The sequence below is a fragment of the Struthio camelus genome, chromosome 3, assembly GCF_040807025.1.
Source record: "Struthio camelus isolate bStrCam1 chromosome 3, bStrCam1.hap1, whole genome shotgun sequence".
In the NCBI taxonomy this organism is placed as follows: domain Eukaryota; kingdom Metazoa; phylum Chordata; class Aves; order Struthioniformes; family Struthionidae; genus Struthio; species Struthio camelus.
Window position 1 is genome coordinate 77,192,303 of NC_090944.1, and position 24,734 is coordinate 77,217,036.

At 41.5% G+C, this 24,734-nt stretch overlaps 2 protein-coding genes across 11 annotated transcripts in view; one reads left to right on the forward strand and one right to left on the reverse strand.

The window, feature by feature from the left end:
* The first annotated feature begins 271 nt into the window (after positions 1 to 271).
* ZC2HC1B (zinc finger C2HC-type containing 1B) lies at positions 272 to 24,730 on the forward strand. Its single transcript, XM_068936497.1, has 8 exons — positions 272 to 355; positions 3,496 to 3,615; positions 4,615 to 4,753; positions 6,202 to 6,332; positions 7,056 to 7,164; positions 8,182 to 8,260; positions 11,177 to 11,364; positions 24,188 to 24,730. The coding sequence occupies exons 1-7, from the start codon at positions 272 to 274 to the stop codon at positions 11,199 to 11,201; spliced, it is 687 nt and encodes a 228-aa protein (XP_068792598.1). The 3' UTR covers positions 11,202 to 11,364; positions 24,188 to 24,730.
* PLAGL1 (PLAG1 like zinc finger 1) overlaps positions 15,793 to 24,734 on the reverse strand; it is a 49,402-nt gene continuing 40,460 nt past the window's right edge. For 8 of the 10 annotated variants that reach the window (XM_068938530.1, XM_068938534.1, XM_068938537.1 and 5 more), the window contains 3 exons: positions 21,029 to 21,151; positions 18,937 to 19,433; positions 15,793 to 18,528 (listed from right to left, as the gene is read on the reverse strand). In XM_068938530.1, coding sequence (XP_068794631.1) covers positions 17,253 to 18,528; positions 18,937 to 19,433; positions 21,029 to 21,151 — 1,896 coding nt within the window. In that variant the 3' untranslated portion in view covers positions 15,793 to 17,252. Of the gene's footprint in view, positions 18,529 to 18,936; positions 19,434 to 21,028; positions 21,193 to 24,734 lie in introns of all 10 variants that reach the window. The other 2 variants (XM_068938538.1, XM_009673596.2) reach the window with 2 other exon arrangements.

Genomic DNA, 24,734 nt, shown 5'->3' on the forward strand with positions numbered 1-24,734 from the left:
TCTTGGGACACTGTTTAACTCATCATTGAAATGTTCTGTGTTAAGAATGAAGATCATGACACGCATAGTGTGATACCTACTCATTTCTGGCGTAGTAAAGACTGTACCTTCCCTGGGGACCCTAACTCTGTGACTTACAAATGAAGAGGAATAAATCTGAGTGCAAATAGTCTGCTCTTCCTTTTCAGCCCATCTCCCAGAATTTCTGCGAGAGTGCCTTTAGGAATGCTCTTCTGCCAGCCTTCTCTCCTGACTGTGAGGTCATGGCGAAATGCCATACCTACCCCTTCAGGGAGAAACCAAAGTTGGGTCAGGTTTCGATAACGTTACTCGTTGCTGGTTGAAGCTACGGGATGTAACTGAAGCTGCATCCATCTGTGAGGCTGTATATGAAATTACATATAATGCTATTTAAAACATCTAGCTTGCCATAAGTGGGGAGGGAACGCGCCCACTATACATTCTGGGAGACTTAGAGATTGCCAGCTGTCACTAAGATTACTGATGTGTTTGGTTTACAAAGAATTAGGTATGATTAGGTTGTAAAACTTTAACCTAAGCTGCTGTTAAAATCTACATCCTTACTGACAGTAATCAAAGCTTTCTGTAATTATCCTAAGTTGAACTACAAATTTATCCTTCCTGGAGCCCACTGTGCATCAGCAAACCCTATGCTTGGTGCTGCTTCTGCTACTTTGTCCCTGCAGCCATAGTTTCTAGGGCTTCCAGGCTACTGACTCCTGCCATAAAGCATATTATAAGGACTGTAAAAGTCTTAACTAACATCTTCACTCACCTGGGGTAAAGAAAGATGGAAGCTAAAGAGCTTACGGTTTGTTTACTCCTTGTACTGTCAAAGATGGGAAAAAGTAAGTAGGGACACAGACAGTAAAAGCTGCCCTCTGACAAAAGAGGGATGGGAGGAGAAGTTCAGAGCCTTTCTGTGCAAGTGAAGGAGGCAGAACGCAGAAAGAGTTGGAAATGCTGCTAGGTCACCAAAAACTTACCTTTGAGGGCAAATTGTCTACTATCCAGAGTTAGTATGTTACACCTCATGACTTTTTTCTTTTATTTGGGATGCACACGTGCAGTGAAGGTTGATTGGCAACAATTTCTGAAAAAAAGCTCTCAATCAAATTAAAAGGAAGTTTGTGCTTCATAGTAGCAAGAAAAGTAGAGCAAGCAGTTTGCAAAGGGAGCCCTGCCATGTGGCTACAGAGGTTCCTTTCTCACAACCAAACAATTGGTTTCAGCAAGCAGGGCCCGGTGTGCACTTGGATTCTAGTTCTGTGTAACCAAGACTTTACTGTTTTCAATTTTGTATAGCTGCTGGAAGTCAAGATTTGGTTCCTTGTGAAATCTGTGGAAGACATTTTGCACGAGATGTTCTGGTAAAACAAAACTTTGTCTATCTGTCTTTCTTTCTAACGTGGATATGTTTAGCTGAAAGGAGTGGTATGCACTGGGGAAGGAGGTGGTGGCCCGTAAGTGGAGAAATGGGATGAGCACGTGTTTAAAGATGCAGATTATCTTAACAGGTGCTTTCATGAGGAGCCTGGATTAAAGACTCAGTCAGCATTCATAAAAATATTGTGACTTAATCTAAAGCTTTGCATGATGTTAATCTACCTGCTTGTCCCAAAACTGATGTTTACTGTATATCCTTTTAAAAAAACATACTGTCTATCGGTGAGATGTAAATTACTGGCTTGACACTTCCTTTGCGTTCCAGGTTTCTAGACAGAATTTGTCATTTTAGGCTCCTGGAGAAAAATAGACCAATAAACCAGCTGATAAGTAATTGCTTTGACAGCATAGTGTTGGCACCGGGCTCTGTTCCGAAGTGTGCTGAAGCGAATAAAAAGATTCTTATTGACCTCACTGATCCCCAGATTACAAATAAATTGGGGGGGGGGGGGAGCTTCACAATTTGCCTGAAACAACTTAACTGCAGGGTTTTTCTAAAGGGTATGTGGGAGGGAAGGGGCTCTGCACGCACTCCTCTCCCCTTAAGGTTTGCATTAGTGATCTTGTGGCAGTGCGGTAAATCAGATTAGCCCCACTGTATAACTGAAAAGCGACGAATGGGGGGAGGAACAAAAGCAAGTCCGAGTAACTGTGACTGCTGAGACAAAGGTGGAGCTACCCCCTTGTAGTAATTGCACCTGTGGTATTTTAAGTCAGATACATGAAGAAGATGATGGCTTAATCTAGTATTTTTGTTGGAGAAGACAGCTATTTATGGTTTGGGGAGGAGGGGGGGGTTTCTTGGCACTGTGACCAGTGTGAGAAATAAGCCCGTAATGCCTCTCAGTGCCTGAGTGACACGGGCCCGGCGTGCTCACGGCAGTGATATCTGCTGCCCGCTTTGTCCCGCGGAGGAATCCGTTTGACTTCACTGTCAAAAATGTTTCAGAGCACATGATAACGACATGAGTAGCAAGCTTCAAAGGGAAATGAGAATTTAGAAATGCATGTTATGGTGAAAGGATGTGCTTCTGGGCTCAGCTGAGCTGTAGCGGAGATGGTTTTCCCAGGCAGTTGCTTAAGTCTGGGGAAGAGAATGGTGGGAGAGCGGACAGCATAACAAATGTAATGAGAAAGTTCAGATGAATACCTGAGACCCAGGGTGGGGGTAAGCAAAGGGCGATAGGAGTGGGGTCTTTAATTGACTACCTGCAGGTGGGCTTGAATGAACGCAATCCCCATCATGAGAGAAAGGATGTGCTCTGTGCTCTTCCTGAAGAGAAAACTGGCCATGCTGCTCAGAAGAGTAAGGTTAACGCTAAAAATCTGTGCTATTGCTGAATCTTAAAACCTCCTTTGGGGCGAGGTATGGCTCTTCCCCACGTTTGGCACTGGATATCCATCTGCCTACGTTTTCCTTTTGCTTTCAGCTGTATGTGGTATTCTTACTTGTCGTTCTGAATCGTCAGGTCACTGTGTGCTGTTAAAGCAGCTGCTCCGTTTCATCCTGAGACCGTCACTGGTTTAGTGGTGTTGATGGGATGAACAGTGCTGCTGTTTGACAGAGCAGCCCTGAGTCTGGAATACTTATCTAAACTCAAAGAACTAATAATGTAAATATCAGCTCTTTGAACAGGATCAGTCTGTTCTCTTAACCAAGAAAGAAAGAAAACTGAGTTGGGGTGGGGGGGAAGAGTCCAATGGGACTGATTCCTTTTCACAGTCCCAATCTGTTGTCCTCTGCAAGCAGTTATTTGTGCTGTCCTCCAGCTTGTCTCTTCAGAGTGAAAACTGGAAATGGGCTCTAGTTCTTTTTTCTTCAAACTGGAGCTGTACTTGGACAGTTTTTTAAAAAGTTTTGTTGAACTCCTTCAGGAGCAAAGCTGAACCTAAAAAAAAAAAAAAAATCTTCAGCTCCATGTTCCTGAATAGAAATAAAAGTGATTTTAAAGCCTTCATAAAGAAATACCATTAATAGAGCATGACTTCAGCCCATAAATGTTTGTTTTTTTTTTTTTTGCATCTCAGCTGAGGCATGGTCCAATATGCAAGAAAGTCTTCAATAAGAAGCGCAAGCCCTTCAGTTCTTTGAAACAGAGACTGCAGGGAACGGAAATTGCCACTGTGAAGAAGCAGCCCCCACGAAAGGTATAGTTAAAACTGAAGCTTGTGCATTATCTCCGTGTGAAGTCTTTCATTCAGTAACGCTATTGTTTTCTCCAGAGACAAGGCCTGGATGCTGTGGGCGGGTCTCACGTATGCACTTGACTCAGTGCCAAATTCTTTCTTTCCTCCCCCTTCTCTGTGCTGCTAGCATTTGAGAATATTTCTCAGGTCAGAAGCCAAAGTAAAGTACTATGACTACTATGGGCACACAGGTGTTTCTGTTCTAGAAAATGTTCATTTATATATTTTAAAGAATATGCAGGTCTCTGACAGAGTCCTCTTTGCTGAAATCTGGGAGAGAGCGTGATCCAAGCTGGTTTGGTGAAAGAATATCCCAGGTTGAATCTGTGAGCTATCAGTGGCCTCAGATCTTCTTCAGATAAAGCTACAGCGATTCAATGCTATGGAACTCAAGGGTTTAAAAATGTATTTTAATTTAATTTATTTACAGAGTTGGAGGGGAGGAGGCTTAAGATCTTACTGGAACAAGATTTTCTTCATGCATAGTTGGCGGAGGAGGTGAATACACCTGTACATATGTGCGCATAATTTGACCCAGAGATGTCAAACTACTGCTGATTTGGTATCCACGCAGGCTGCCATTGTAAAATGTCCTTGAAAGGTAGCTGAGGAAAAAGACAAAAGTGCACAAAGGTTGAAAATAAAAGGAACTAAAGAGTGGGGGCAGAAGGGAGGGCATTGGTTACGTTACCTTTTCTATTTCCTTTTAAACAACCTGTGGTCTGCCATGACCAGACTGGTTTTGTTGGAGGCATTATTCTTTTTTCCATCTTCTGGTGATGGCAACAGATGCTAAAGGGCTAAATCAGCTTTCCTAAGCCTTTCAGCAGGTTTCTACTGTTTGTAACCTTTTTTCCTCTCTCGAAATTCCATTTACTGGAAGAACCCTCACTCTAACACTCTTCTCTGTCCCTCGCGAGGGGGAAATCTAGTTTGTGTCTTCATTTATTTCCTTTACAGAACCAACTGGAGAGGAAATCTAACTGGAGACAACACCATGAGGATTTTATTAATGCTATTCAATCAGCCAAACAAGTCACAAAAGCTATGAAAGAGGGCCACCCTCTTCCCCCTCCTCCCCCACCAAGTGTCAATCCAGGTTTGTAGTCTAGTTTCTCTTATTATTGATCTTGTGCTGATCTTTAGTCAAATAGTGAGCTTTTATTATTCACAGCTGGGCTTCAGTTTTGCACTCTCCTGCACAACCCATTTTGAACATTAACTCCCTCCATACTCTCTTTTTTTCAGCTGTATTTCTTGGATTAAACTGCGTAGGAGTGCAGTGAAGAGGTGGCTGGGGGGAGGAAAAAACTAATTGCACATTTTAAGCTTAAAGACAGAAAGTCTTGGGTCTGGTATTAGACAGTGTTTTGGGAGGAGAGTTGGAATGCCTGTGTTCTAGCACAGATTGTACCATGGTATAACAAGGGTGAGATGTATCTCCTGACCATTCAAAATAGCTAGCACACAAACGCTTCCCTGCTCCCACCTGGTAGCCGTTCCACTACCCGCTTCTCACCCCAAGTGTGCAGTTAGGGGAAGTCATTTAGAAAAAGACAGTTCTGTTTTATTACTAATGCCAGGTGTTGTCTCTGCACTGAGCTCTCTGTGTTAGAAGTTATGAATCCAAAAAGATATGTATGCAGCAAATATTTCTCATGATTTATGGAATGTGGGAACAATCTTGGAAAGGGTCTCAGTGGAGTTATAAAGGCAAAGGAAGGAGGGTTCTCTTGGCTCATTTACAGAGCAAGAATTCGTAACTGATGCCAAAACCAGCTGCGATGACTCTAGTCTTTCCCCTCTTCTATATGACAACAATGTAACATAAGCAGCAGGATGTGTCTTCCTTCCTTGATTGGGGTCAGGCCCCTCTCTGAATTTCTACTCCTGAATTCTTTAATTACTGTGTTGCTTCTTGTATGATTCTCCCAGGTATAACTCATACATAAGTCTCCTGCTTTTACAGTACCCTGGCTCTGTGATGTGCCTCAGCTGGCTGGGTGCAGCTTCTTTAGTAGTATTTTTCCAATGTCCAAAGGAAATGAATTTAGTGAAAACAAATAACAAATCTTAATGGCCAGTCTTCTAAACTAGTCTTAAAATCATTGGTTTTGACTACTCAAGGGGAACTTGCTTTTAAATATTGCTTTTTCTGCCCATTTGTTCAAGTGTGGGGGAAGGTGCTGGAGAAGGGGGATAAGACAAAGATAATGAAATCTTCTGCCTTTATTAATGCCCAGGGATGTATTTCTGAAAGCAGTTGTTTGCAGTGTTAATACCTTGAGCGCATATTCTAGGATTCCAACTGCTTTTCCAGAGGAGATTTTTTTAATTCTCCTAAGTTTGCAGTTTGGGATACTGAAGCGCCAAGAACTAATTTGATCTCGCCAGGATCACCCACTGAGAAGCCAGGTTTGGAACTGTGTCTTGAGTGTCAAGGTGCAGTGCTCCTCCTGCCAACCTGCGCTACCGCCAGTAAAGAAGGGCAATCCTTCCCTAGTACGCTATGAACTGTGACACAGCTTGTTCCTTTCTTGTGATCAGACTATATTCAGTGTCCATACTGCTTGAGAAGATTTAATGAGGCTGCAGCACAGAGGCACATGAAGTTTTGCGAAGAACAAGCTGCTCGCCGTGCCTTTGCAGCAGGCCCAAAGACCACCAGACAGGCTTCAGTAAGCAAACACATTCATGCTTGTATTTTCTAGAAGGCGGATCTCCCAAATAGTGTTTTGTGATCCCTGAAGTCCTATATTCACATATAACTTAAGATTCTAGGGAAGCTGGGAAAACCTTAAGACAAAGTACAAACTGAGTATTTGAGAGGAGTTCCCTGAAGCTGGAGCCCTTTGTCTGATATAAAAAAAATGACAGAATACAATAGTATGAAAAAGAGAATAATTTGGGTTCTTCTATGATCAGATTCCAGGGAAACAGTTGGAAGGAGACAGAAACCTGGGCAGCTTTTGCAAAATCTAGAGAAAGCTCCTCCTGTTCACGAGGTTTCTTCAGCTGTTCCCTGAGATCCGATAGCTGATTTGCTCCCCGGATGCTAGACATAAGGCCAAAGGGCTGAGCTCTTTGGAGAGCCAGGAAAGTGGAGCTAATCAGTAGTGTCTTAAATGTAAGCTCCTATTTTATCATAGCAAAAAAAATTATAAAGTAAACCATTACATTAAGAGAGCAGTGATTTAAAAAAAAAAGTTAGAAAATCTTGTTATTCTTTTATCTATTTTAGTAGGAGGGTTAGCGTCCTAGTTGGGGGAGGGGGGGGGAGTGCACCTTCTTTCTGGCCCTTCCTGGTGCTGCTTCATCAGTGATTTGGAGAGCTGTCATTAGGCTCCAGAAACTCTTTGCTAGAGCTGAGTGTGCATTGTGCTATCTTATTCTCTTACTAGGGCAAGCAACCAGTGACTCAGAAAAAAAACCCAACCTTAACAGGTGCTGTGTTATCATTGCTTCAGAAGAGAGCACAAGAAGCTGCCAGTAAAAATGAATCTAGATCCGGTAAGGAGTAGCGGTCAGCCATATTTAAATTTGTCTAATAACAGATTCTGATGTATTTTAAAAATGCCTTCCGCATCTCAAACAGAACTTGGACTTTGAAATCCTGTTTCCTGATAGGAGAATTAAGTGGGTTTTTTTTGTTTATCTGTTTTTTTTTTTTAACAAGTCCAGGCCTTGATGTGAAACCTTAGACTCATTTCCCTACAGTGTTTTAAAATTAGAAGGGTCAAAAATTTCCAGGTGGATGTTGTTGATATTGAAGGGCTTTACAAGTCATGATTCTGATCCATTATGCTGCATGTGTACACATAGGGTTTAATCTACATTCTAAGAAGGGACATCTTAACCTGTTCAGATAGAGGTTCTCAAGCAGAAGTTCCTATATAAACCTAAAATATGAGATACAGCTAGCATGCAGTCTGGGTGTCAGGTTTGCTCTGTCCCACAAAGGATTCCCTAGTTTTTAATCTTCATCATTGTGATTTATTCCATCTTCTTTACCTTTTCATATAATTGAGCTTGAAATCCATTTAGATTAAGCATCGAGCTTTCTGAGATAAGTTGTTCACTTGCACATGAACAGAAGCCGACCATGAAGATTTCCATGCAAAACAGAAGTAATTAGAATTACAGCAGCCAAGACCTTTTTTATTCCAGTGGCAAGGTGGGAGATGAGAAATTAGTGCTGCTTTGTATTTATATGTTGTGGGCTTGATATGACTTTCTCCTTGTTGATTCAGCCCTAAAATTGATAACACAAACCACATCCCTAAAATTGTTCCCTCTAAATAGGATTCTGTATGTTTGCTAGCATCCATTGCTACCAGTAATTGTAACCAGTACTCAGTTTGTTTAAAAGATTTTTAAGTTATTTTAATGGCTATTTATAGTATAACATGTGCATGATAGTGTATACCACTGTCTGCTACTCAGAGAATCAACATCTTTGTTATATGTTGAATTCACTTACGTAGTAATTTCTTATGGCCCATAAAATTTTTAAATAATTATTTGCAGAGGCCTCTCCTGGGATGCTACAAAAAAACAGGAAATCGTTGGGTGTATCTGTTGGAAAAAAGTCCTCAGGAGATGTTGGGTAAGGAATACTCTTTACTTCAACTGATTAACATAAAAGGACCTCATCTGCTTCTGTGTATATACAGTATCCTGTTGCTGTGTTTACGACATCAACGTTTTTGTGGTAATTAAAGCAATTCATTGCACAGAAAAGTTGTTGCAGAGCTCCTCATGTCCCCACTACAGGCTGCTGAGAGGAGTTATTTTGGTGCTAAATGCTCTTTGGCTTGGAGCAACTTCATCTCAGGCAGTAGACAGTGGCTGCGTTTTGCATTAACAGCCACCTCAAGAGTATTTGGTTCTTGACAGTGCAAACCTCTCTAGCAGGCCTCATGCCTTCCTGCTGGTGCTCACATTGTCCAGCTGAGGAAGATGTCAGCATCCATCCAGCAGTCACTACGTTAGGGTGATAGTGTGGAGGCTCTTCCTTCTCCTTACTGTTTACTTCCCCAGACCGTGATGCTTGGTGCTTCTGCTCTTCAGACCCTGCAGTTAGAGGTTTTTCTATCTTGGGCCATGCAGAGCCATGTCAGAGCAGCAACGAGGGCCTCTAGCCCCTGCCAAAGACAGTTGTAGTGCTGTGTTCAAGGGGATGGCTTGATGGCTTGATGATCAGGTTCTTGGCACCCCTGCCAGAAGCCGACCACATCAGAAAATGAGATCCAGGCACGGGATGTGGCCGAGACAGTTTTCCTGTAGCTGACAGGGTATTCTGAGCCTGGGAGATGAAATTGTAAGAGTGTTTTCTCCTTGGACCCCAAGATGACCAGTAATGTGCACCAAACTTTCTGGTGCAGCGGGGCCCTGAGGGATCCCAGGAGGAATGAAAGCTGCAGCTTCATGCCCAGCCCCCTCACTGCCTTTTGCCAGCAACCAAGTCACACAAATCTGGGGTTGTTAGTTTGAAGAGGTCTGGGCCAGCCAGTGCCTCAAGCAGGTCCATGAGCCAGAGACAGCCGCACTAGCATCCAGAATACAGACTAGAGTACCCAAAAACCTCTAGGGATAACAAAAATGACTAAATGCAACTTATTTCTCCTGCCCTCTGTTGGCAAAGTGTATCTGCCTTCTGACGTTCCTTTCTGCTTGTCACATCGTGGGCCTCTCCTTCCACCTCCCCATGGCAGTTATTAGCCAAGTGCACAGGCTATTCTTCTTCTGTCTCTTCTAAATGGCTTATTAGTGACTAACAGACCAAAGTCTCAGGCAAATAGTGCCTTTAAGGTGTGAAGTTGTGCAGGCTGTAAAACGGCATAATGCAAAGTAGGGAAATGTCCAGGCTGTTAAGTTGCTATATGGTTATGATAACCTGAATGAGGACAGTAATGGAAAATACATGTTGCAAAAGAAAATAAAAAGATCACACCCCAATCTTTCTTCACTTTTAAGTTAAGGATAAGCCATGGTCAGTAGCAAGCTCGTAGCTGGCCCAGTACGTCATGTTAAAGTGTGCCAATGTGGTGGTTGGGGATCTCGATGGTTTAAGAAGGTGTAGATGGCATGGTCCCCTGCAATGTCCTGTCATCTATGTCACTGCCCAGAACCTGGACCAGAGTGAGCTGGAGCCCTGGCTCCTCTCTGCCAGTCCTGAGTGGGTGAATCCATGGGCAGAGCTCCAGGGAAGCTGTGGGAAAAGTGAACAGCTCCATAATGTTCTTCCTCCCAAAGATTGCTTCCAGATCATCGTAGTGAGGACAGGTCTACTGGGCATCTCCAGCAGGAGCGGTCCCTGCTTTTCAGGAACACTACCTTTATTTTGGGGCATTTAGAGTGCTTTGAAGCTGGTGCTGCGAGTGCTGGCAACAAACCCCTCCGCCAGCACAGGAGGATCGTTATTTATGACTGTCTCCTTCAGGCCTTGGGCGGCACCTCTGTAGAACTGACCTAGGTGAGCTTGAGGAGAGACAGGTGCAAATCCAGGAGGCCGCGCTGAAAGGAGAGGAATGAAGGGATAGTAGGTTGCGCTCTGGCCTTTATAACACCCTGCTGAAGAAGTCTTACAGACTGGGAGGGCTTCCCAGGGTGCATGCCATGTTCAGTACCTGCCGGGGGACTCATGCGAAGGGGGAAGAGAGGCTTGTTCCACTTCGTGTCTTCACACACAGGGCCCAAAGGGGGATATCTGCTTTGCAGTGTCATCGTTTTGTCTGGAACAGAGCTGGGTTGTTGCTGCTCCAAAACTACTTTAAGAACTATCATAGCATGAGAGCGTTCTGGTACCAATTGCTGATGAAGGCTTAGCCAATGCGTAGGAAATAAGTTGTAACCAGAGACGCTGGAAATCAGCATAGGCAGTTTCCCTGCAGTCTGGGAATGAAGGATCTACTCATGGGCTGCTGGAAATCGCTGCGTTTTCTGTAGCATTTGAGCTTTGCCAGGTGCTGGATGGAGTCCAGGCTAGTACGAGGTCAGTTTAAGCATGGACCAAGAGTGCTTTTTAGCTGAGAAAGCTGCCGTGAGAAATGATGGCTTTGAGCAGTGCGAATCTCTCTAAGGGATATTAAATCTGAAAAGCAGTAACAGAAACAACCAGTTGCCAGATTTGCCTAATTCTTGTGGTCTGTTTGAAAGGTAACTGAGTAAGATTAACTTTTCCATAAACTTAATTTCACTAATTTAAAGTGTTACAAGTGTAACCTTTTGTACAATGATTTTAGGGAGGTAAAAGGTGAAGCAAATATCTGAAGACAGTCTAGAAGACCTCTGGAGAGAATTATGTAGGGTCACCATAAAAAGTTAAATGCCAAACATTTTACAAAAGTTTTTAATAAAGATTTTCACTTTTCTGAAAGATCTTAACACTTGTCTAAATTAATATTTTAAAAGTAAGCTTTTTCATACATAAATGCCTTGGTTTAATCTTCTTAGGTAAAATGAAGTAAAATATAAATGCTGTTTCTCTACCCATAAGTAAATGGCTTGTTGCTACTTACAGGCTGCAAATGCACAACCGAAAATAAAGTGGCTGATCGCCATGGACCGAGAGGTTTTCCTCTGAAGTGTTGCCGAAGACCTAGGAATGCAATTCTCCAACACCTCTTCCTCTCCGAGTGTTACAGCTTAATACATTGAAGATAACAGTAATAACAAAACGTTACCATATGCAATAATGGTAACAATAAAGTAAGCAATCTTAAGTTCCCTGTCCTACGTCCTGTGTTGTTTTGTGTTTTTGGGGTTTTTTTGGTTTTTTTGTTTGTGTTTTTTGCTAGGCTACAAGTTTATTTTTACAAAAGCTTCTAAAGTCTAGTTGTGAGATTTTTTTTTTTAATTATTTTTTATCAGTTCCTTGAATTGAACTGATTGATTGCCTAAAAGAGGATGTTACCAGTGGTTTAGACAAAATAGGTAGGAAGATCTAGTATCATGCAATTTTTCCTAATACTTTGCTTTGACCAATTGAACAAGATAGATGAGAGCTGCGGAACTTCATGTACAAACTTCGTAGACTATCCCAGTAAAATGGATGAATGGTAGGACTGGCTGAGTGCGCTGTGCGTTAGAAGAACCTCAAGTTCTGACTAATTAAAACCAATTTTCATTCTCCCATTAAAAGTTTTAATTGCTATGAGAAATTGATTGGTAAGACAGAAATATGGAGGGGGCACGCTCCCCCTTTTCTTCTTTGGCCACTTTATTTATTACTGGCCTTAGATCACCCTGCATAACTTTAATTTTTGCAATGTTTGTTTTAGCCCAGCAACTCCCAATATGGCTGTTAATTAAAAAATCCAAAAGGAATTTTCTTGCCTATGAAATATTTATAAAGCAAATGAAGATTAAAGAATCTAGTTAGTAGTGTGATTGGATAAATATACGAAGGATGAAAACTGAAAGAAGTGTAACTAGCTGCTATAGCTAGACTAAATTTGGAAACCTACAACAGGTACATATATTAAAGCAGTGCTTCTTCACCTTTTTTTAATCCAGGAAGTACAAAACACATGGGAAACCAGCAAGAAGTACACACACATACCCCAAGATATCCTAGCACAGTTGTTTTCCTTTGCAGCCAAATAAGTGAACGCTCAAAAGTTAGTCCGAGTTTTATTGTGTCTGTTCTCTCCTCCACCTACGTTTTCTGTACGCGTTTTGGTAATGATTCCACAGATCGCTTTCCAGTGCCTTACAGCGAACTCAGCTACAGGGACAGGAGCGCTGCTTTGAAGAACAGTACTTAAATTCTATTAAGCAGGAAATGAATCAATCAATATACGAAACTCACCATCACATTTCAGATGGGCTTTAGAAAACTCTTGAGAATTAGCAGCAATTAATTGGTTATGAAAATGGAGAGTCCGGACAGGAACAATCAAAAAAATAAAACCAAAGAAAAAAGATATGAATGTTTTCTTGTATAGAGTGGGGAATGAGCACTAGAAATAGGTGTGCGTATGTTCACAGGGGCTTAATGCAGATTCTTTGTTTCCAAGTAACACATCAGCTTCTTAACGTTGTTTTGCCAGGTTCACATTGCTTCCATCGTTTTTCTTTTTTTTTTTAATAAGAGTACTTTTTTGTATCAGAGCAATTGTTTACTAAGTTTTGTCCATTTTACAGTATCATACAATCATGTTAATCCTGTTGTTTAGCTGCTGCAACATGTTACTTTGCTTCTACAGATTTCCAGGTGCTGTTAGATAAAGGTAGTGTGTTTATCTATGTATGTTCTAAGTTAGCTAAAATATGCTGATAAAGATCTCCCAAAGGGTCACGGCTAGAACTGGATCAGGTCTTTCTGTTCTGCAGATCACTGCTCAACTGGGCCATGTGTCTTCTCAAGCTTTTTCTTCCAGAAGTGTGCACAGAATGTGGTGTTTGTAAGAATGCATTTCTTGGAGGATGATGATAACACTTTTCCAGAAGAGAAAGAAGAAGTGTACTGTGTTCTGCCTTACTTGAGTGCAGGGATCTGCTCCTGCTCACACTGATTTCAGTCACAAAGCTCTTGCTGATCTCAGTGTGAGCAGAACTTGGAGCATGTTTGCTTATAGAGTCTGTGAAGTTGTAAGCACAAGGCAAACAACCACTGAAACTTCACCTTTCTGTGTTTACTCTTTGAGAATTTTTGCTTATGCTTACAGCAATATATTATGGCCATAATACTGTACCATATAAAGAATGCAAAAAGTAGCATGGGAAAATGCAGTAGCAAAATTATATTAGGAAACAGTCATTGAGACAGCTTGGAATTTATGCTGAGGTAGTTTAACGTGATTAAACCATTTTGTAACGAATGCAGCCTGGGTACAATAATCTTTTCTAAAGCATCTGCCTGATGGTGCTAGGATACAGTTATAACATGATCAGCATCTTCATTTAAGGAAGAGAAAGATGAAGAGGATATTAGGTACTCAGAGTTACAATCATGCAAAACCAAATAGAGCTATATTTGGGTTCTGCAATTTGGCTACAGGCATTTTGTGTTGGTATAGAGTAAGCCGTATTTTGATGCAGACTTACAATTTTGTAATGCATTAAAAAAAGCATATGCTGAAGTGATGACAGCTAATCTGGAAAAAAAATTCTTTTCATATGCAGCACACTAGGGTATTTCTACTAGATGCTATATAAGGAGTACTGCTGAGCACCTTAGTATTGCACTCCAGTTTTAAATATGTGTGGCTCAGGCAAAACTGTAGGAAAGAGTAATTTTCCCTATTTTACAGATTAGAAAACTGCATCTGGTGAGATCAAGTAGCTCGAATCAGTAATCGGAGAGCTGTGGTTTCCCTACCTGATCGGCATTGCTGACCACCAGCGTTTCCTAAATATTTCAGCTGGGTTTCTCAGCTGCTGTCCCACATCCCATCCTAAGTTCCCCCTGCCGGGTCTCTGCTCTTGCACCTCCTCTCCCGCCAGGAGGAGGCTTGGGCCTGTGTTGGGGGGCAAGAGGGCGGGAGCACCGGCCACTGGTGGAGCTGCCTTTTTCCCCCAGTGTGTCCCAGCACAGAGGTGAGAGGCGATGCCATCAGGCCGGCCCTCCGCAGCTCCCGTGGGCTTCCTCGCTGCCACTGCTGCTTGCGACTTTCAGGTTGGTTTTTGTTTTGCTTTGCTTTGTTTTTTAACACACTCTGAAACAAACCAGTCGTGAGTCTCAATTACTAACGGCGTCTCAAGCACGCTGACAAAAAACTCTCCCCAACAAAAGCTATGTGAAATTCTATCCTTATTTATCATATGAATCATGGGTATCGCTTGAGACCTGAGAATTTTTAAATAAAACAATTTTTTTTTCCTGTAACCATGACCTTCTGCAATAACGTTAATATTCCATTACAAAAGAAGGCAAGTTATCAGCTTTCTCTACATTTAAGATGATGAGAAAACAAATTCGAATGGATCGATGGGATTAAAGCAACAGTATTACATATTTACGGTTTTGCTTTTCTGTTTAACTTTTAAACACCATTACAGTATGCGTTCTTAAACAAAAAAAGAAAAAGGTTCTGTTTTTTTTTTGTTTGGGTTTCTTTTGTTTGGGTTTTTTTTTTTTTTTCACTTGAATGAGACTCACATTTTAACCTGTAGTTATATCTCCCTAAAGTGCCTTTCTAGATTTCAGAATGGCTTGAGATCCGGGAATGACAAGGCTTTGGACAGCTCAGACCGCTGTCAGCTGGCCCGCTGTTCAGTAGAGCAGCTCCAAGAATATGGTCATGAATCCAGCTCAATATTTGCATTTCTTTTTAACATAAACTTTTAATTCAAGGACAAATATTGCAATAATTAGTTACACCTCTTATAGAAGTACAAACCAACATAACAAAATGATCAGACAGTGCTATGAGCATCTGTGTGTGTTTTTTTTTAAAGCACATAATCTTGGATGAAGCCAAGTGAATACAATTTACATGAACAGGAAGAACAATGTAGTAAATGACTATACACATGCCTTTAAAAGTCTGGATTAAAAATGTAATAGACTAGTAAAATGTGCATATAATGTTGTTTCCAACTTTTCACTGTTGTGGAGTTCATAAATGAAACCCCCTGCTAACTGAACAATAATATGCAGCTATCCACTGCTGTTGCTAGTATAAGACTCATTTTACAATTCCTTTGTTCTGTCTTATGCCAAAACCTCGTTTTATCATAAAAAAAACCCTCAACAGTGTATTTGAAGTATATATGCTTGAAACAAAGGCAGTAATGCAAACTTTCCTTAATCCAAATGCTGATAAACTTGTACAAATATTCAGATCTGTCACTGTAGTTCATTAATATGAAAACAGCAATCATTTTTAGAACACTATTATTTGAAGCTGTCCAGAAATATTCCTGTGATTAATGAGCAAGAAGAGAAAACATGCTTATTCCACGATATTCCTGTACTGATCATTAGGTACTATTAACTCTCTTTGGGTTTAACGGAAAAGTAGACCTCAGATTATGAGACTGTTTATTCAGATTCAGGAATTCTTCATGTTTTAGCTGCAACAGAATATATTTGCAATGGCACCATACACCAAAAACAAGATTTTTTTTTTTTTTTAATAATATGGGTTAGGCAAGAAAGTAAAATCTGAAGTTTTCCTTTTTTTTCCTTTCTTTTTTTTTTTTTAACAATGTTTACTGGGAGATGTCTAGTTCATGTGTCAGGGTAATGGACTGTGACACCAATACCCTTTCAGCTGGAGATATATGTGGACAACCTACCAAAAGAAACAAACAAAATCCCCATGTCCTGGCTCGGAAGAAACAAAGGCAAAGGGTAACTCTCCAAAATTATTGAGGAAAACCCACAGAATTAAAATGACTGTGACCATTATCATTCCTGCTCATTTCAGTGACAATTTTGAGGTAGGTTCACATCCCGTGGCTTTGAATAGTGCCCAGGGCGAGGTGGGTGAGGTGACCACCACCACCCTTGGGCACATGGGATGGACATCATTGGCTCAACAGAAGCTCAGCTCGGCTGGAGGCTCCCCTGTGCAGGCTGCCTTGCCAGGGCTGGCGATCTGTCAAAGAATCCAAGTTTCAGATGGCTATAATTAATAATAATTTTCCAGACTAAACAGAGGCCATTTTTATCAACAGAAGGTGACCTAAGGGCTCCTTAGTTAGGAAGTTCTATTTTTACTGAGTGTTAAATCAAGCAAGGTGTTGAGCCAACACAGGCTTAAATTTAAGCAATTACTTAAGTGCTCTACTAGAGTGAGACCAGTGTCTAATATCTCACCAGATCAAGTTCTAAATAGAAATGATACGTTTTGTTGTAACCTTTGAGACAGTTCACTTCCCCTTCTGAAAGCGCCATGTATACTAGGCATCTGTTCTTATATAATCAGGCAGCAGTGGTAGGAATAATGCAGGAAATGCACACAGCTGAAGTGCATTTCAGAAAATGAAATCTAGTTAACCATAATCACAAGAGTGATTTACTTCTTTTTAAAAAAGCTAAACAAGGAGATAATATTTCCTCCTGGAATGATTATGAATTTTTAATTTAAATCAAAAAGTTCACTATTAAGTAAGTGCTTTACACTGAAATCTGTGTGTTCATAAATTGTTCGTATTAACAATTTGTTTTATGTATAAATTTACAGTGATTTATGGCTCATTACAGTCATGTTTTTCTGTGATTTTTTTTTTTTCTCCCCTTCTTCCCATTCACCCTAACCCCCTCTCTCCTACCATAGCAGCCATAATTTTACTGTGCCTGTGATGGATGCTTTGAATTTCTATTGAAGATATTTATTCAGTTGTTCAGTTGAAATGTAAGAAACAAAAACATGGAGAGTGTTGAGGGAAATATGTTAGTCTTACTCTTGGCATATGCTAAAAACTAATCGTAGTATGAAAATAGAGCGTCTTGTATTAACATTCTGAATTTATCTATCTATCTACTGTGTTTATAATGCACTTTGAAAACATTTGGGGCAGTTTTTTTAATGAGAAAACAAAAAACAAACCCCAAAACTTTCCTAACAGATTTAAGAAGCACAGTCTAAAAAGAAAATCCCAAACAACCAACCAACCTCCCTCCCCTCCCCTCAAAAAGCTGGTAGTTATTTAAAGGCATGGTGAAAATGAGGCAATGTTACAGAATTTGTAGTGGACGGAAAGGAGCGAGGAACATGATGCAGCTGGTTTATGGCCATGCCACCAGTAGCGAGCTGTGGACCTTGCTGCTGGCCAAGGCCATTCAGCCTGTGTGATGGTTCTTCTGGACTGAATGCCATTGTGATGTCCCCAGTAGCACTCTGGTTGTCGCACGGTGGGTGCTGCCAGAAACTCATTATGTGAGTGAGATCCATGAAAGGCATGCTGGTAGCTTCAGCTGCAGTCTCTGTCTCCTTGTGCACTGGGTACTTACTAGTATCACCTGCAGGCCCTGAGGAAGCTTCTTCCAGATGGATTTTGTGAAGCGACTGAGGTTCTGATGACGGCAGGTCCTCAACAAGATGCACATTGTAACCTTTAACATCCACTTTGATTGGCAGATTCTTGAGGGATCCTGCTGCAAATGAGGTAGAACTAAGGTCGTACTTATTAGGCTGATGAAGGTTCAGGTTGGCAGGAATGGTTGTCGGGCATGGTGTAGCATGAACAGCTGGAAGGCTGTCTACGCAGCCCATCCTTTGTAAATGAGGAGCAGGTTCAAGAGGAAGAGCAGCTGGTAAGTTTGGCTGGGAGTGAAGATGAGAACAGTTGTATTCCTCTGGTTCTGAGCTACTCAGAACCCCATTCTGCATAGAGACCCTGTCAGGAAAAGAGGACAGTAGGCTGGCATCTTCCTTCAGTCTGAATGGAAGAAGCTGGTCAAGGAGACCCAAGGAGTCACCATTCTGCAACCTGCTCTTCAGCAGCTCTTGTGGATGAGTCTTCCTAGTATGACGAGTCAAGTGGTCCTTCCGCCCAAACCTCTGGGCACAAAACTGACATAGAAAGTCCTTGCAGCCTGTGTGAACTACCATGTGTCGCCGCACATCTTTACGGGTATAGAAGTGACGCTCACAATGGTCACACTTGTGTTTCTTTTCCTTGGTATTGCCAGTTGGTTTTCCTGCGTGACTTTTAAGGTGTTCCAACAACACTTCGGTACCACCAAACTCTTGGGCACATACCCTGCAGGTAAGGTCCCCGCTGGTGGCTGCATGAAGAGCCAAGTGTCTCTTATAGCCTAGCTTGGTGTTGTACTTCTTGCCACACTCTTCACACTTGAAGGCCATCTTGTTAGGGTCATGAGTTTGAAGGTGATTCTTCAGATGGTCTTTCCTGTGAAACGTCTTTTCACAATAGCCACACTGGTGAGATTTCTGGGGAGAATGAGTGGCTGAGTGCCTAAGACCAAAAAAAAAAAAAAAAAGTTATTTGCATTTACATAACTCTAGCACAAAACTGAGATGCAGTTTCAAGACTTGAAAGCCCTGGCACTCTTGCAGGAAGAACTTTTTACACATTTTTCAGACGATTAGTAATAGCCTAACTCTTATAACCTAACTCTTTTTTTGGGGGTGGGGTGGGGAGGTGTTAATCATCTAGCATGGAGCAGGTTAAAAAAATACTGCAACACAATCTTTCTGAGTAGCAACTCCAATTGAGGGGGACTAGTTTCCTCAAATTCTCCCAACACAGGGAAATGCAAATTGGAACTTGGGGATGAACTGTCACTAGGACACTCCAGAGGAAAAAGATGTCCTTGTTTTTCCCCACGCACCCACCAGAAAAGGTGTGCCTTCAGAGTTGTACCTGAGCAGTTTATATTTGGAAATGAAGGCTTTTGTGCATCCGTGCTGTGAACACTTGTAGGGGTGCTCCCCTTTGTGCGCGTAAGTGTGGACTGTGAGCTTTTCAATGGAATCAAATATCTTCCCACAGAGTCGGCAAGGGTAATTGTCTGGCTGCTTCACTTCTCTTCCCTTCAACAGTGAAGACCGGCCATTTCTCCATTTAGGTATAAACCTCACAAGAGCATCACAAGTGCTTCCTGAGCTGGCACAGCTAAGCTTTGCAGCAGAGGAACAGGAAATGGTCCCATAGCACTGTGCGATGCTTTTGCCTAATGCCGTTCCTCTCAGTTTCCCTTTGAGTTTGCTTTTTGCTTTTACAGGTCCCAATTTATTTGGTGGTCTGAACCTGGTGGTAAGGACTCGATCTTTATTGATGCACTGGTGAGATTCCAGCAGAGCAAAAGTTGCAAAAGCGTTTCTACAGCTGGAGCATATCCAAGGGTCTACGGGCTCTTTCTGCAATGAGAACAGAAACAGATCTTTCTTATTAGCCATTCAAAGGAAAGGTCATATTCGTCTCGCTGACCCTGCACCTTCTCCTGGGCTTTCCCGAGACCCCTGTTGTTGTCATTTATGACATTTACTTCAGTGCACTGCCACACAGCTGTTCAGCTGGAAATGGGCTAACTCTAGGAGTCTACAAGCTAGAAAGGAAAAAAAAATGGCTGGCTAAATACCGATTTCTGTGTTTTGCTTTAGCATTTACTGCTCTCGAGTCCTTCACCTTTGTTTCTCTCTGCATACCCAATTTCAAAATCTTTATACTTGTTCTTATTATGGAATTACTCATAAAAGCAGTTGAGAATCGCAGTTTAAGCTTAGACTGAGAGCATTTATCTGCTATTGCAGCCATACAAAAAGCCCAGAGCTGGGGACTAACTGGGTGTTTTTCTGCACAGAAATGTAGTTTAGCAATACAAGATTTCCCCTTTTGGGTGGGCTCTGCACTGCTTGCCGCTTTACTGGATGGCAATGGTTAATGCTTTCAGGGGAGACTTCTTCACCTAGCCTGGTATGTGGCATTTGACTTTCTTAAGCTCAGTAAGAAACACCTTTAGGTTTGGGAATCTCAAGTCGACCCTGGCTTAAAGGCACCAGAACAGTTTTTCAGTAGGAATGCGTTATTTGGAATTATCTCTGGGGAAATAAGAGCTCTACAGATCTACTGAATTCACTTTAAATATTGAAATTTTAAAAATTCAAACGAGAAACAACTACAAAAAGAAAGTTACCAAGGCAATGTACTTCCAGATTATGCATGACCACATCCTTCCTTAGCTGTCTCCACATTTTACCTAAGCATCCCCTCAACTGTCCTTTCTTTCCCTTGCTCTTGGGTTAGCAGGCTCTAGGGAACATCCTGAGGCTATGATGTCCAGTGTCCTTCTCTACAGATGGAGCCCTCTCCTCTTTTCTCTGTGTCTTACACTGTGGCTCCTCATCCTTCCTTTCTGGATTACGCGCTTAAAACCCTTTATGTGACCGCAGTAAGCAGGATACTTCCCCTCCTGCAGTACTGCTGAATTCGTGATTTGATTGCATTCCCTGTTTAGTGCTTCCTTCTAGCTTAGGTTTCTGTCTCTTGACATTCCCTTTTCCGACCATTCCAAACTTTTTGTAGCAGTCTAAGGATTCCTACTATTGTACAAAGGGGGAAAGTACTGGGATTAGAACAGAAGCGTTACGACAGGGAAGACCGAAGCAGCCAGTGCTTGTATACTGTGCTGGGCAGAGCATGACATGTGGGAACCATGAAGTGGTGAGAGAAGAGCTCTGAGGTGGGACAGTTCAGTTATCCAAAAATTAATGCCAAATTCAGTCTTTCTAAAGCATCCCACTGATTCCACTACTGCTGCCTCTGTTACATTACAAACACAGGAGCGCAAGAGTGGCCTTTCTCTGGATAGCTGTTTGATTAACATCGCTCTGGGCTTTTTGTTAGCCAACTCCTCTAAGATTTTATTCTAGTATTACCAAAGTTATAAAGTATGTAAACAAGTTGTAATTTGCTATGTCCAGTGATGGCTTGAATGCAGGTTAGGGATACTTACTGTTGTTACTGGAGACAAAGGGCAGACGTCAGACTCTTCTTTAATGAAGACTGCAGAAGCTTCCATAAATTTGGCATAATCGGCAGCATACCATACTTTTAATTCTGTCTGGGGTTCAATTGGCTGTGAATGCAAGTAGCTCATGTTTACTTGTGCCACATTTCCTATAGAAAATAATACTGTATTCAAAACTGAGAGGGGTGCAACTTATCTTTACTTGTGTTTTCTGAATCTGTTTAAATCACTGCTAACTTAGTTTCAAGATTCAAGCACTTTCTGAGCATTACCATCTAGTATCCTTTGACACTTCTGCACTTTCTAAAAGCAGAAATGTGTATGCACAGGCAGAGATTTTGCGGTAGGAAGTAGAAAGGAGGGGTGCTTCAGCCCTCATGACCACTACTCAGTGAGTTGTATTTGTCTGTAATTTCCAGACATCCAGCAGTCTTTCCAAGCAATAGCCCACGTTGATGCTTTGATACCTAGAAGCCCACTAGACATGACGTTTAACTATAGGGTAGAGAGGCAAGAGAAAAATGCATGGTGCATGCATAACAGCTTGGATGCCTCCCAGATGTGTCACACTCACTGAGCATTGGTGTAGAGTTGATCAGTGCGTGGACTCCGAGTTAAACTTGCATATTTCCATGCGCTGGCACTAATGTGTCAGATTCACTACGCACGCGCTATATTGTATGTATGTCTGCCCCTCTTTCACTGAAGCCTTCCCACACATAAGAGAGTCTTTGAGCTGCAGTTCTCCCATCCAGTCATGCCTGCACAAATCTTCTCTTGGACAGGACTATGATCTCCTTTGACAAATAATTTCAGTCAATAATACAACAAACAGAAAGATAGGTGTGATTATACTCACTGGCTAAAGATCCCTTAGGTATTTGGGTCAAAGGAAAAAAGTAACCTTGGGGTCAGGATTTACATGACTTCCTACCACCCCCATACAGCATTTTATTAATCTGTAATCAAAACACCACTGTTGTGATGGGTGCACAGACAATCTGCATTGTATGTGTAGAATTATTTAAATTAAACTAAACTTGTGCCACTATAAAGAGTAAATTAGCTTTGAAGGACAGCAGTTGAGTCTTATTCCACAAAATGTGACCTCTTAAAACGTACTTAGTTTATAACATCAGAGTTGCATAAGTAAGTGTGGAAGGTGAAAAATAACTTGGACTGTGAACGTTGACAAGTGGCAGATAATCATGTATGTGTAATGTCCAAAACTGAACTTTTGAACTCTCAAGCACAAGCCTGCTTGCTAGCTGCAACCGTATGGGCCAGCTGTACATTTTGATAACATCTGGACTAAACAAAAGTGATATGTGCTGAATCCTCCAATTAATAAAGAGACATGAGGCAGAAACAGGAGGCTGATCACACGCTGTGCTACTGCCTATAGACTGTTTAGATGGAGAAAACCAGACCTGTGAGAGGAAGATCCTGGAAAGGGGGGGGAGATCTCTAGAAGCAAATGCCTGAGGTTGCCCTTGGCTGATGACACCTGAGAATGGTAACCACAAGCAGCTGCATAGTATGACAGCAAGACAACTTTCTGCCCAACCTCCTGGACCAGCAGCGATCTCCCCACTGGGGAGGAAAGTTGAGACCAAGTCAGTGTGACTTTTGAGGGGGAGCAAGTGAGCGAGTGTGTGAAATGTATGAAGTAATCAAGCAGGGCAAAAGCTCTAATCTTGGCTCTTAAATAAGCTCCTGTATCCAAGTCTACTGTGAGCTGATGTTTACTCTGTCTCGCCCAGGACAATGAGTGAAAGCTCTGACAGCACCCACATGAGATTCTCCTGTGATCAGGCAGACAACAGGCTCGGATGATTTTTTCTTCCTCATAATTCTATACTTTTAAAAAACACTGATTTATGGGGACTGCACTCATTAGGTCGGCCCTTACTCTAACAACAGTGTTAGTATGCCACTGGCCTGTATGCACCCATGTATGCTTTTGTAGCTGTAGTTTCACAGTACTGAGGCTTTTTCTACCTGCATTCCAAATTCATACTCCATCTCTTTACAAAAACAGTGCGGAGAGGAGCCAATACTTCTACTCCAAGCTTAAAAGAGTTTATTCAAAATACCTTGAGAAAGTATCTTCATAACCAGACCCCAGGCTGCCTCACAACGTGACCAGCAGGGTGTGCCTAAGCATAGCAAAAGGCTGTAATTTTCACTGACAAAATCTGCAGGATTCCACAAAACGGTGAATCATACTAGGGACTGAAGAGTGGGAAAACCAAAGCAACTCCCTATGATGCATAGCATAGTTAAGGTTCGAAAGCACATTACTCAGCCTAAGATACTCCTCATTTTAGTAAACAGGATGCAATTCTCCATTACTGCAAATGAGCAGCGTTTTGTTGAAGCCAGCGGATCATTGCTCTTTTTGCGCCAGCAGAGAGCTGGCTCAGTAGTATTCAAATTGCCAGTTAAGTTGCCAATTCACAGCTACAATTTCTTAGAGAAGCACTTGTTCATGCTTCTCAAATATAGTACTATTAAACACGACAGTTCTAAATGTCTAGCACACATTTTTAAAAGAGTACATTAAATCTCAAAGGGTACAGAGCGCATCAGAATTTTGAACATACCTTGAGCATTGCCTCAGATTAGCATCTACTGTTCTGCGCTGGTTTTCTATTTTACATCATTCAAATGCAACTATATTTATCACTGTTATAAAGATGTAAAGTGCTATCGATCCCCATTACCTTATCCTCAAACCATGACTGTATGGTGGAAAAATGAAAGTGGAGGAATGAAAGTAAATACCACTATCCCACACAAACGTATGCCAAACTTGAAAATGAAACCGAAATGCTAGGTTTTGATCCCACAGTAACTTCTCTCACTAGCTTCTCTCAATAAATTCTTCTTCACAATGATATAGAAGCATTAAATTTAAAAAAACATTAAAAAAGGGAAAATAAGAGATGTTCAACATATAAATTCCATTATAAGAAAACCTTCAGTTTCATAAGCGTCCAAAAGAGTAAGTTCTCACTGATAAAAGTAAACTTTGTCCTGTTCAAGTGGCCAAAACAACATATGAGAGAAAAGCCAAAAAAATCAAGTCTGTATATTCCAATGTTGTTTATAAATACAGAGCACTTTGTTCTCTTCCCTCAGGCACAGTAACAGTCCCGAAACTCTAACACAAACCGATAATTTCGGCACAACATCACAGTATTGGAAGTTCTGCGATTAAGTCTCCAGATTTAATGAGAGTGGAAAATAGTACCTAAAGATTCTACTTAATATCCTGTTTCTGAGCACCTGGTGTCCAAAAACGTAATAAAGGAAAGGAGTGTGTTTGTTCTTTCCAGCATGAAGCACTGTTTGCTGTAACACTGCTTGACAGTCTCACCACAGGTCTATTCAGAACTGAAGAAAGGTAAGACTTTATTCATGTTTAAACACAGTTATGATTTTTGTTTTTTTTTAACCTCTGCTCCATTTGCTCACTACCCAGAACTATAACCACACGCTGACTTTTACTGGAAAACCCCACGCACTGCTTGCTTTACTATGGATTAAGTGATATAAAAGCTGGTATGTAAAAAAGAAGCAGTTGTTTGAATATAATCAATCTTTCATCTGTAAAAGGGTTAGTCTTTCACAATCTTTGTCTATGAATTATCATTTAAACAACAGGTGAAGCAGGGTGGGTTTAACT

What these genes read in the sequence shown, in the direction of transcription:
- ZC2HC1B (XM_068936497.1), top strand. Translation starts at nt 272, where the DNA reads ATGCCATACCTACCCCTTCAGGGAGAAACCAAAGTTGGGTCAGGTTTC. An exon ending in CCCACCAAGTGTCAATCCAG is followed by an intron (nt 4,754 to 6,201) that starts GTTTGTAGTCTA and finishes TCTTGTGATCAG; the next exon opens with ACTATATTCAGTGTCCATAC. An exon ending in TAAAAATGAATCTAGATCCG is followed by an intron (nt 7,165 to 8,181) that starts GTAAGGAGTAGC and finishes AATTATTTGCAG; the next exon opens with AGGCCTCTCCTGGGATGCTA.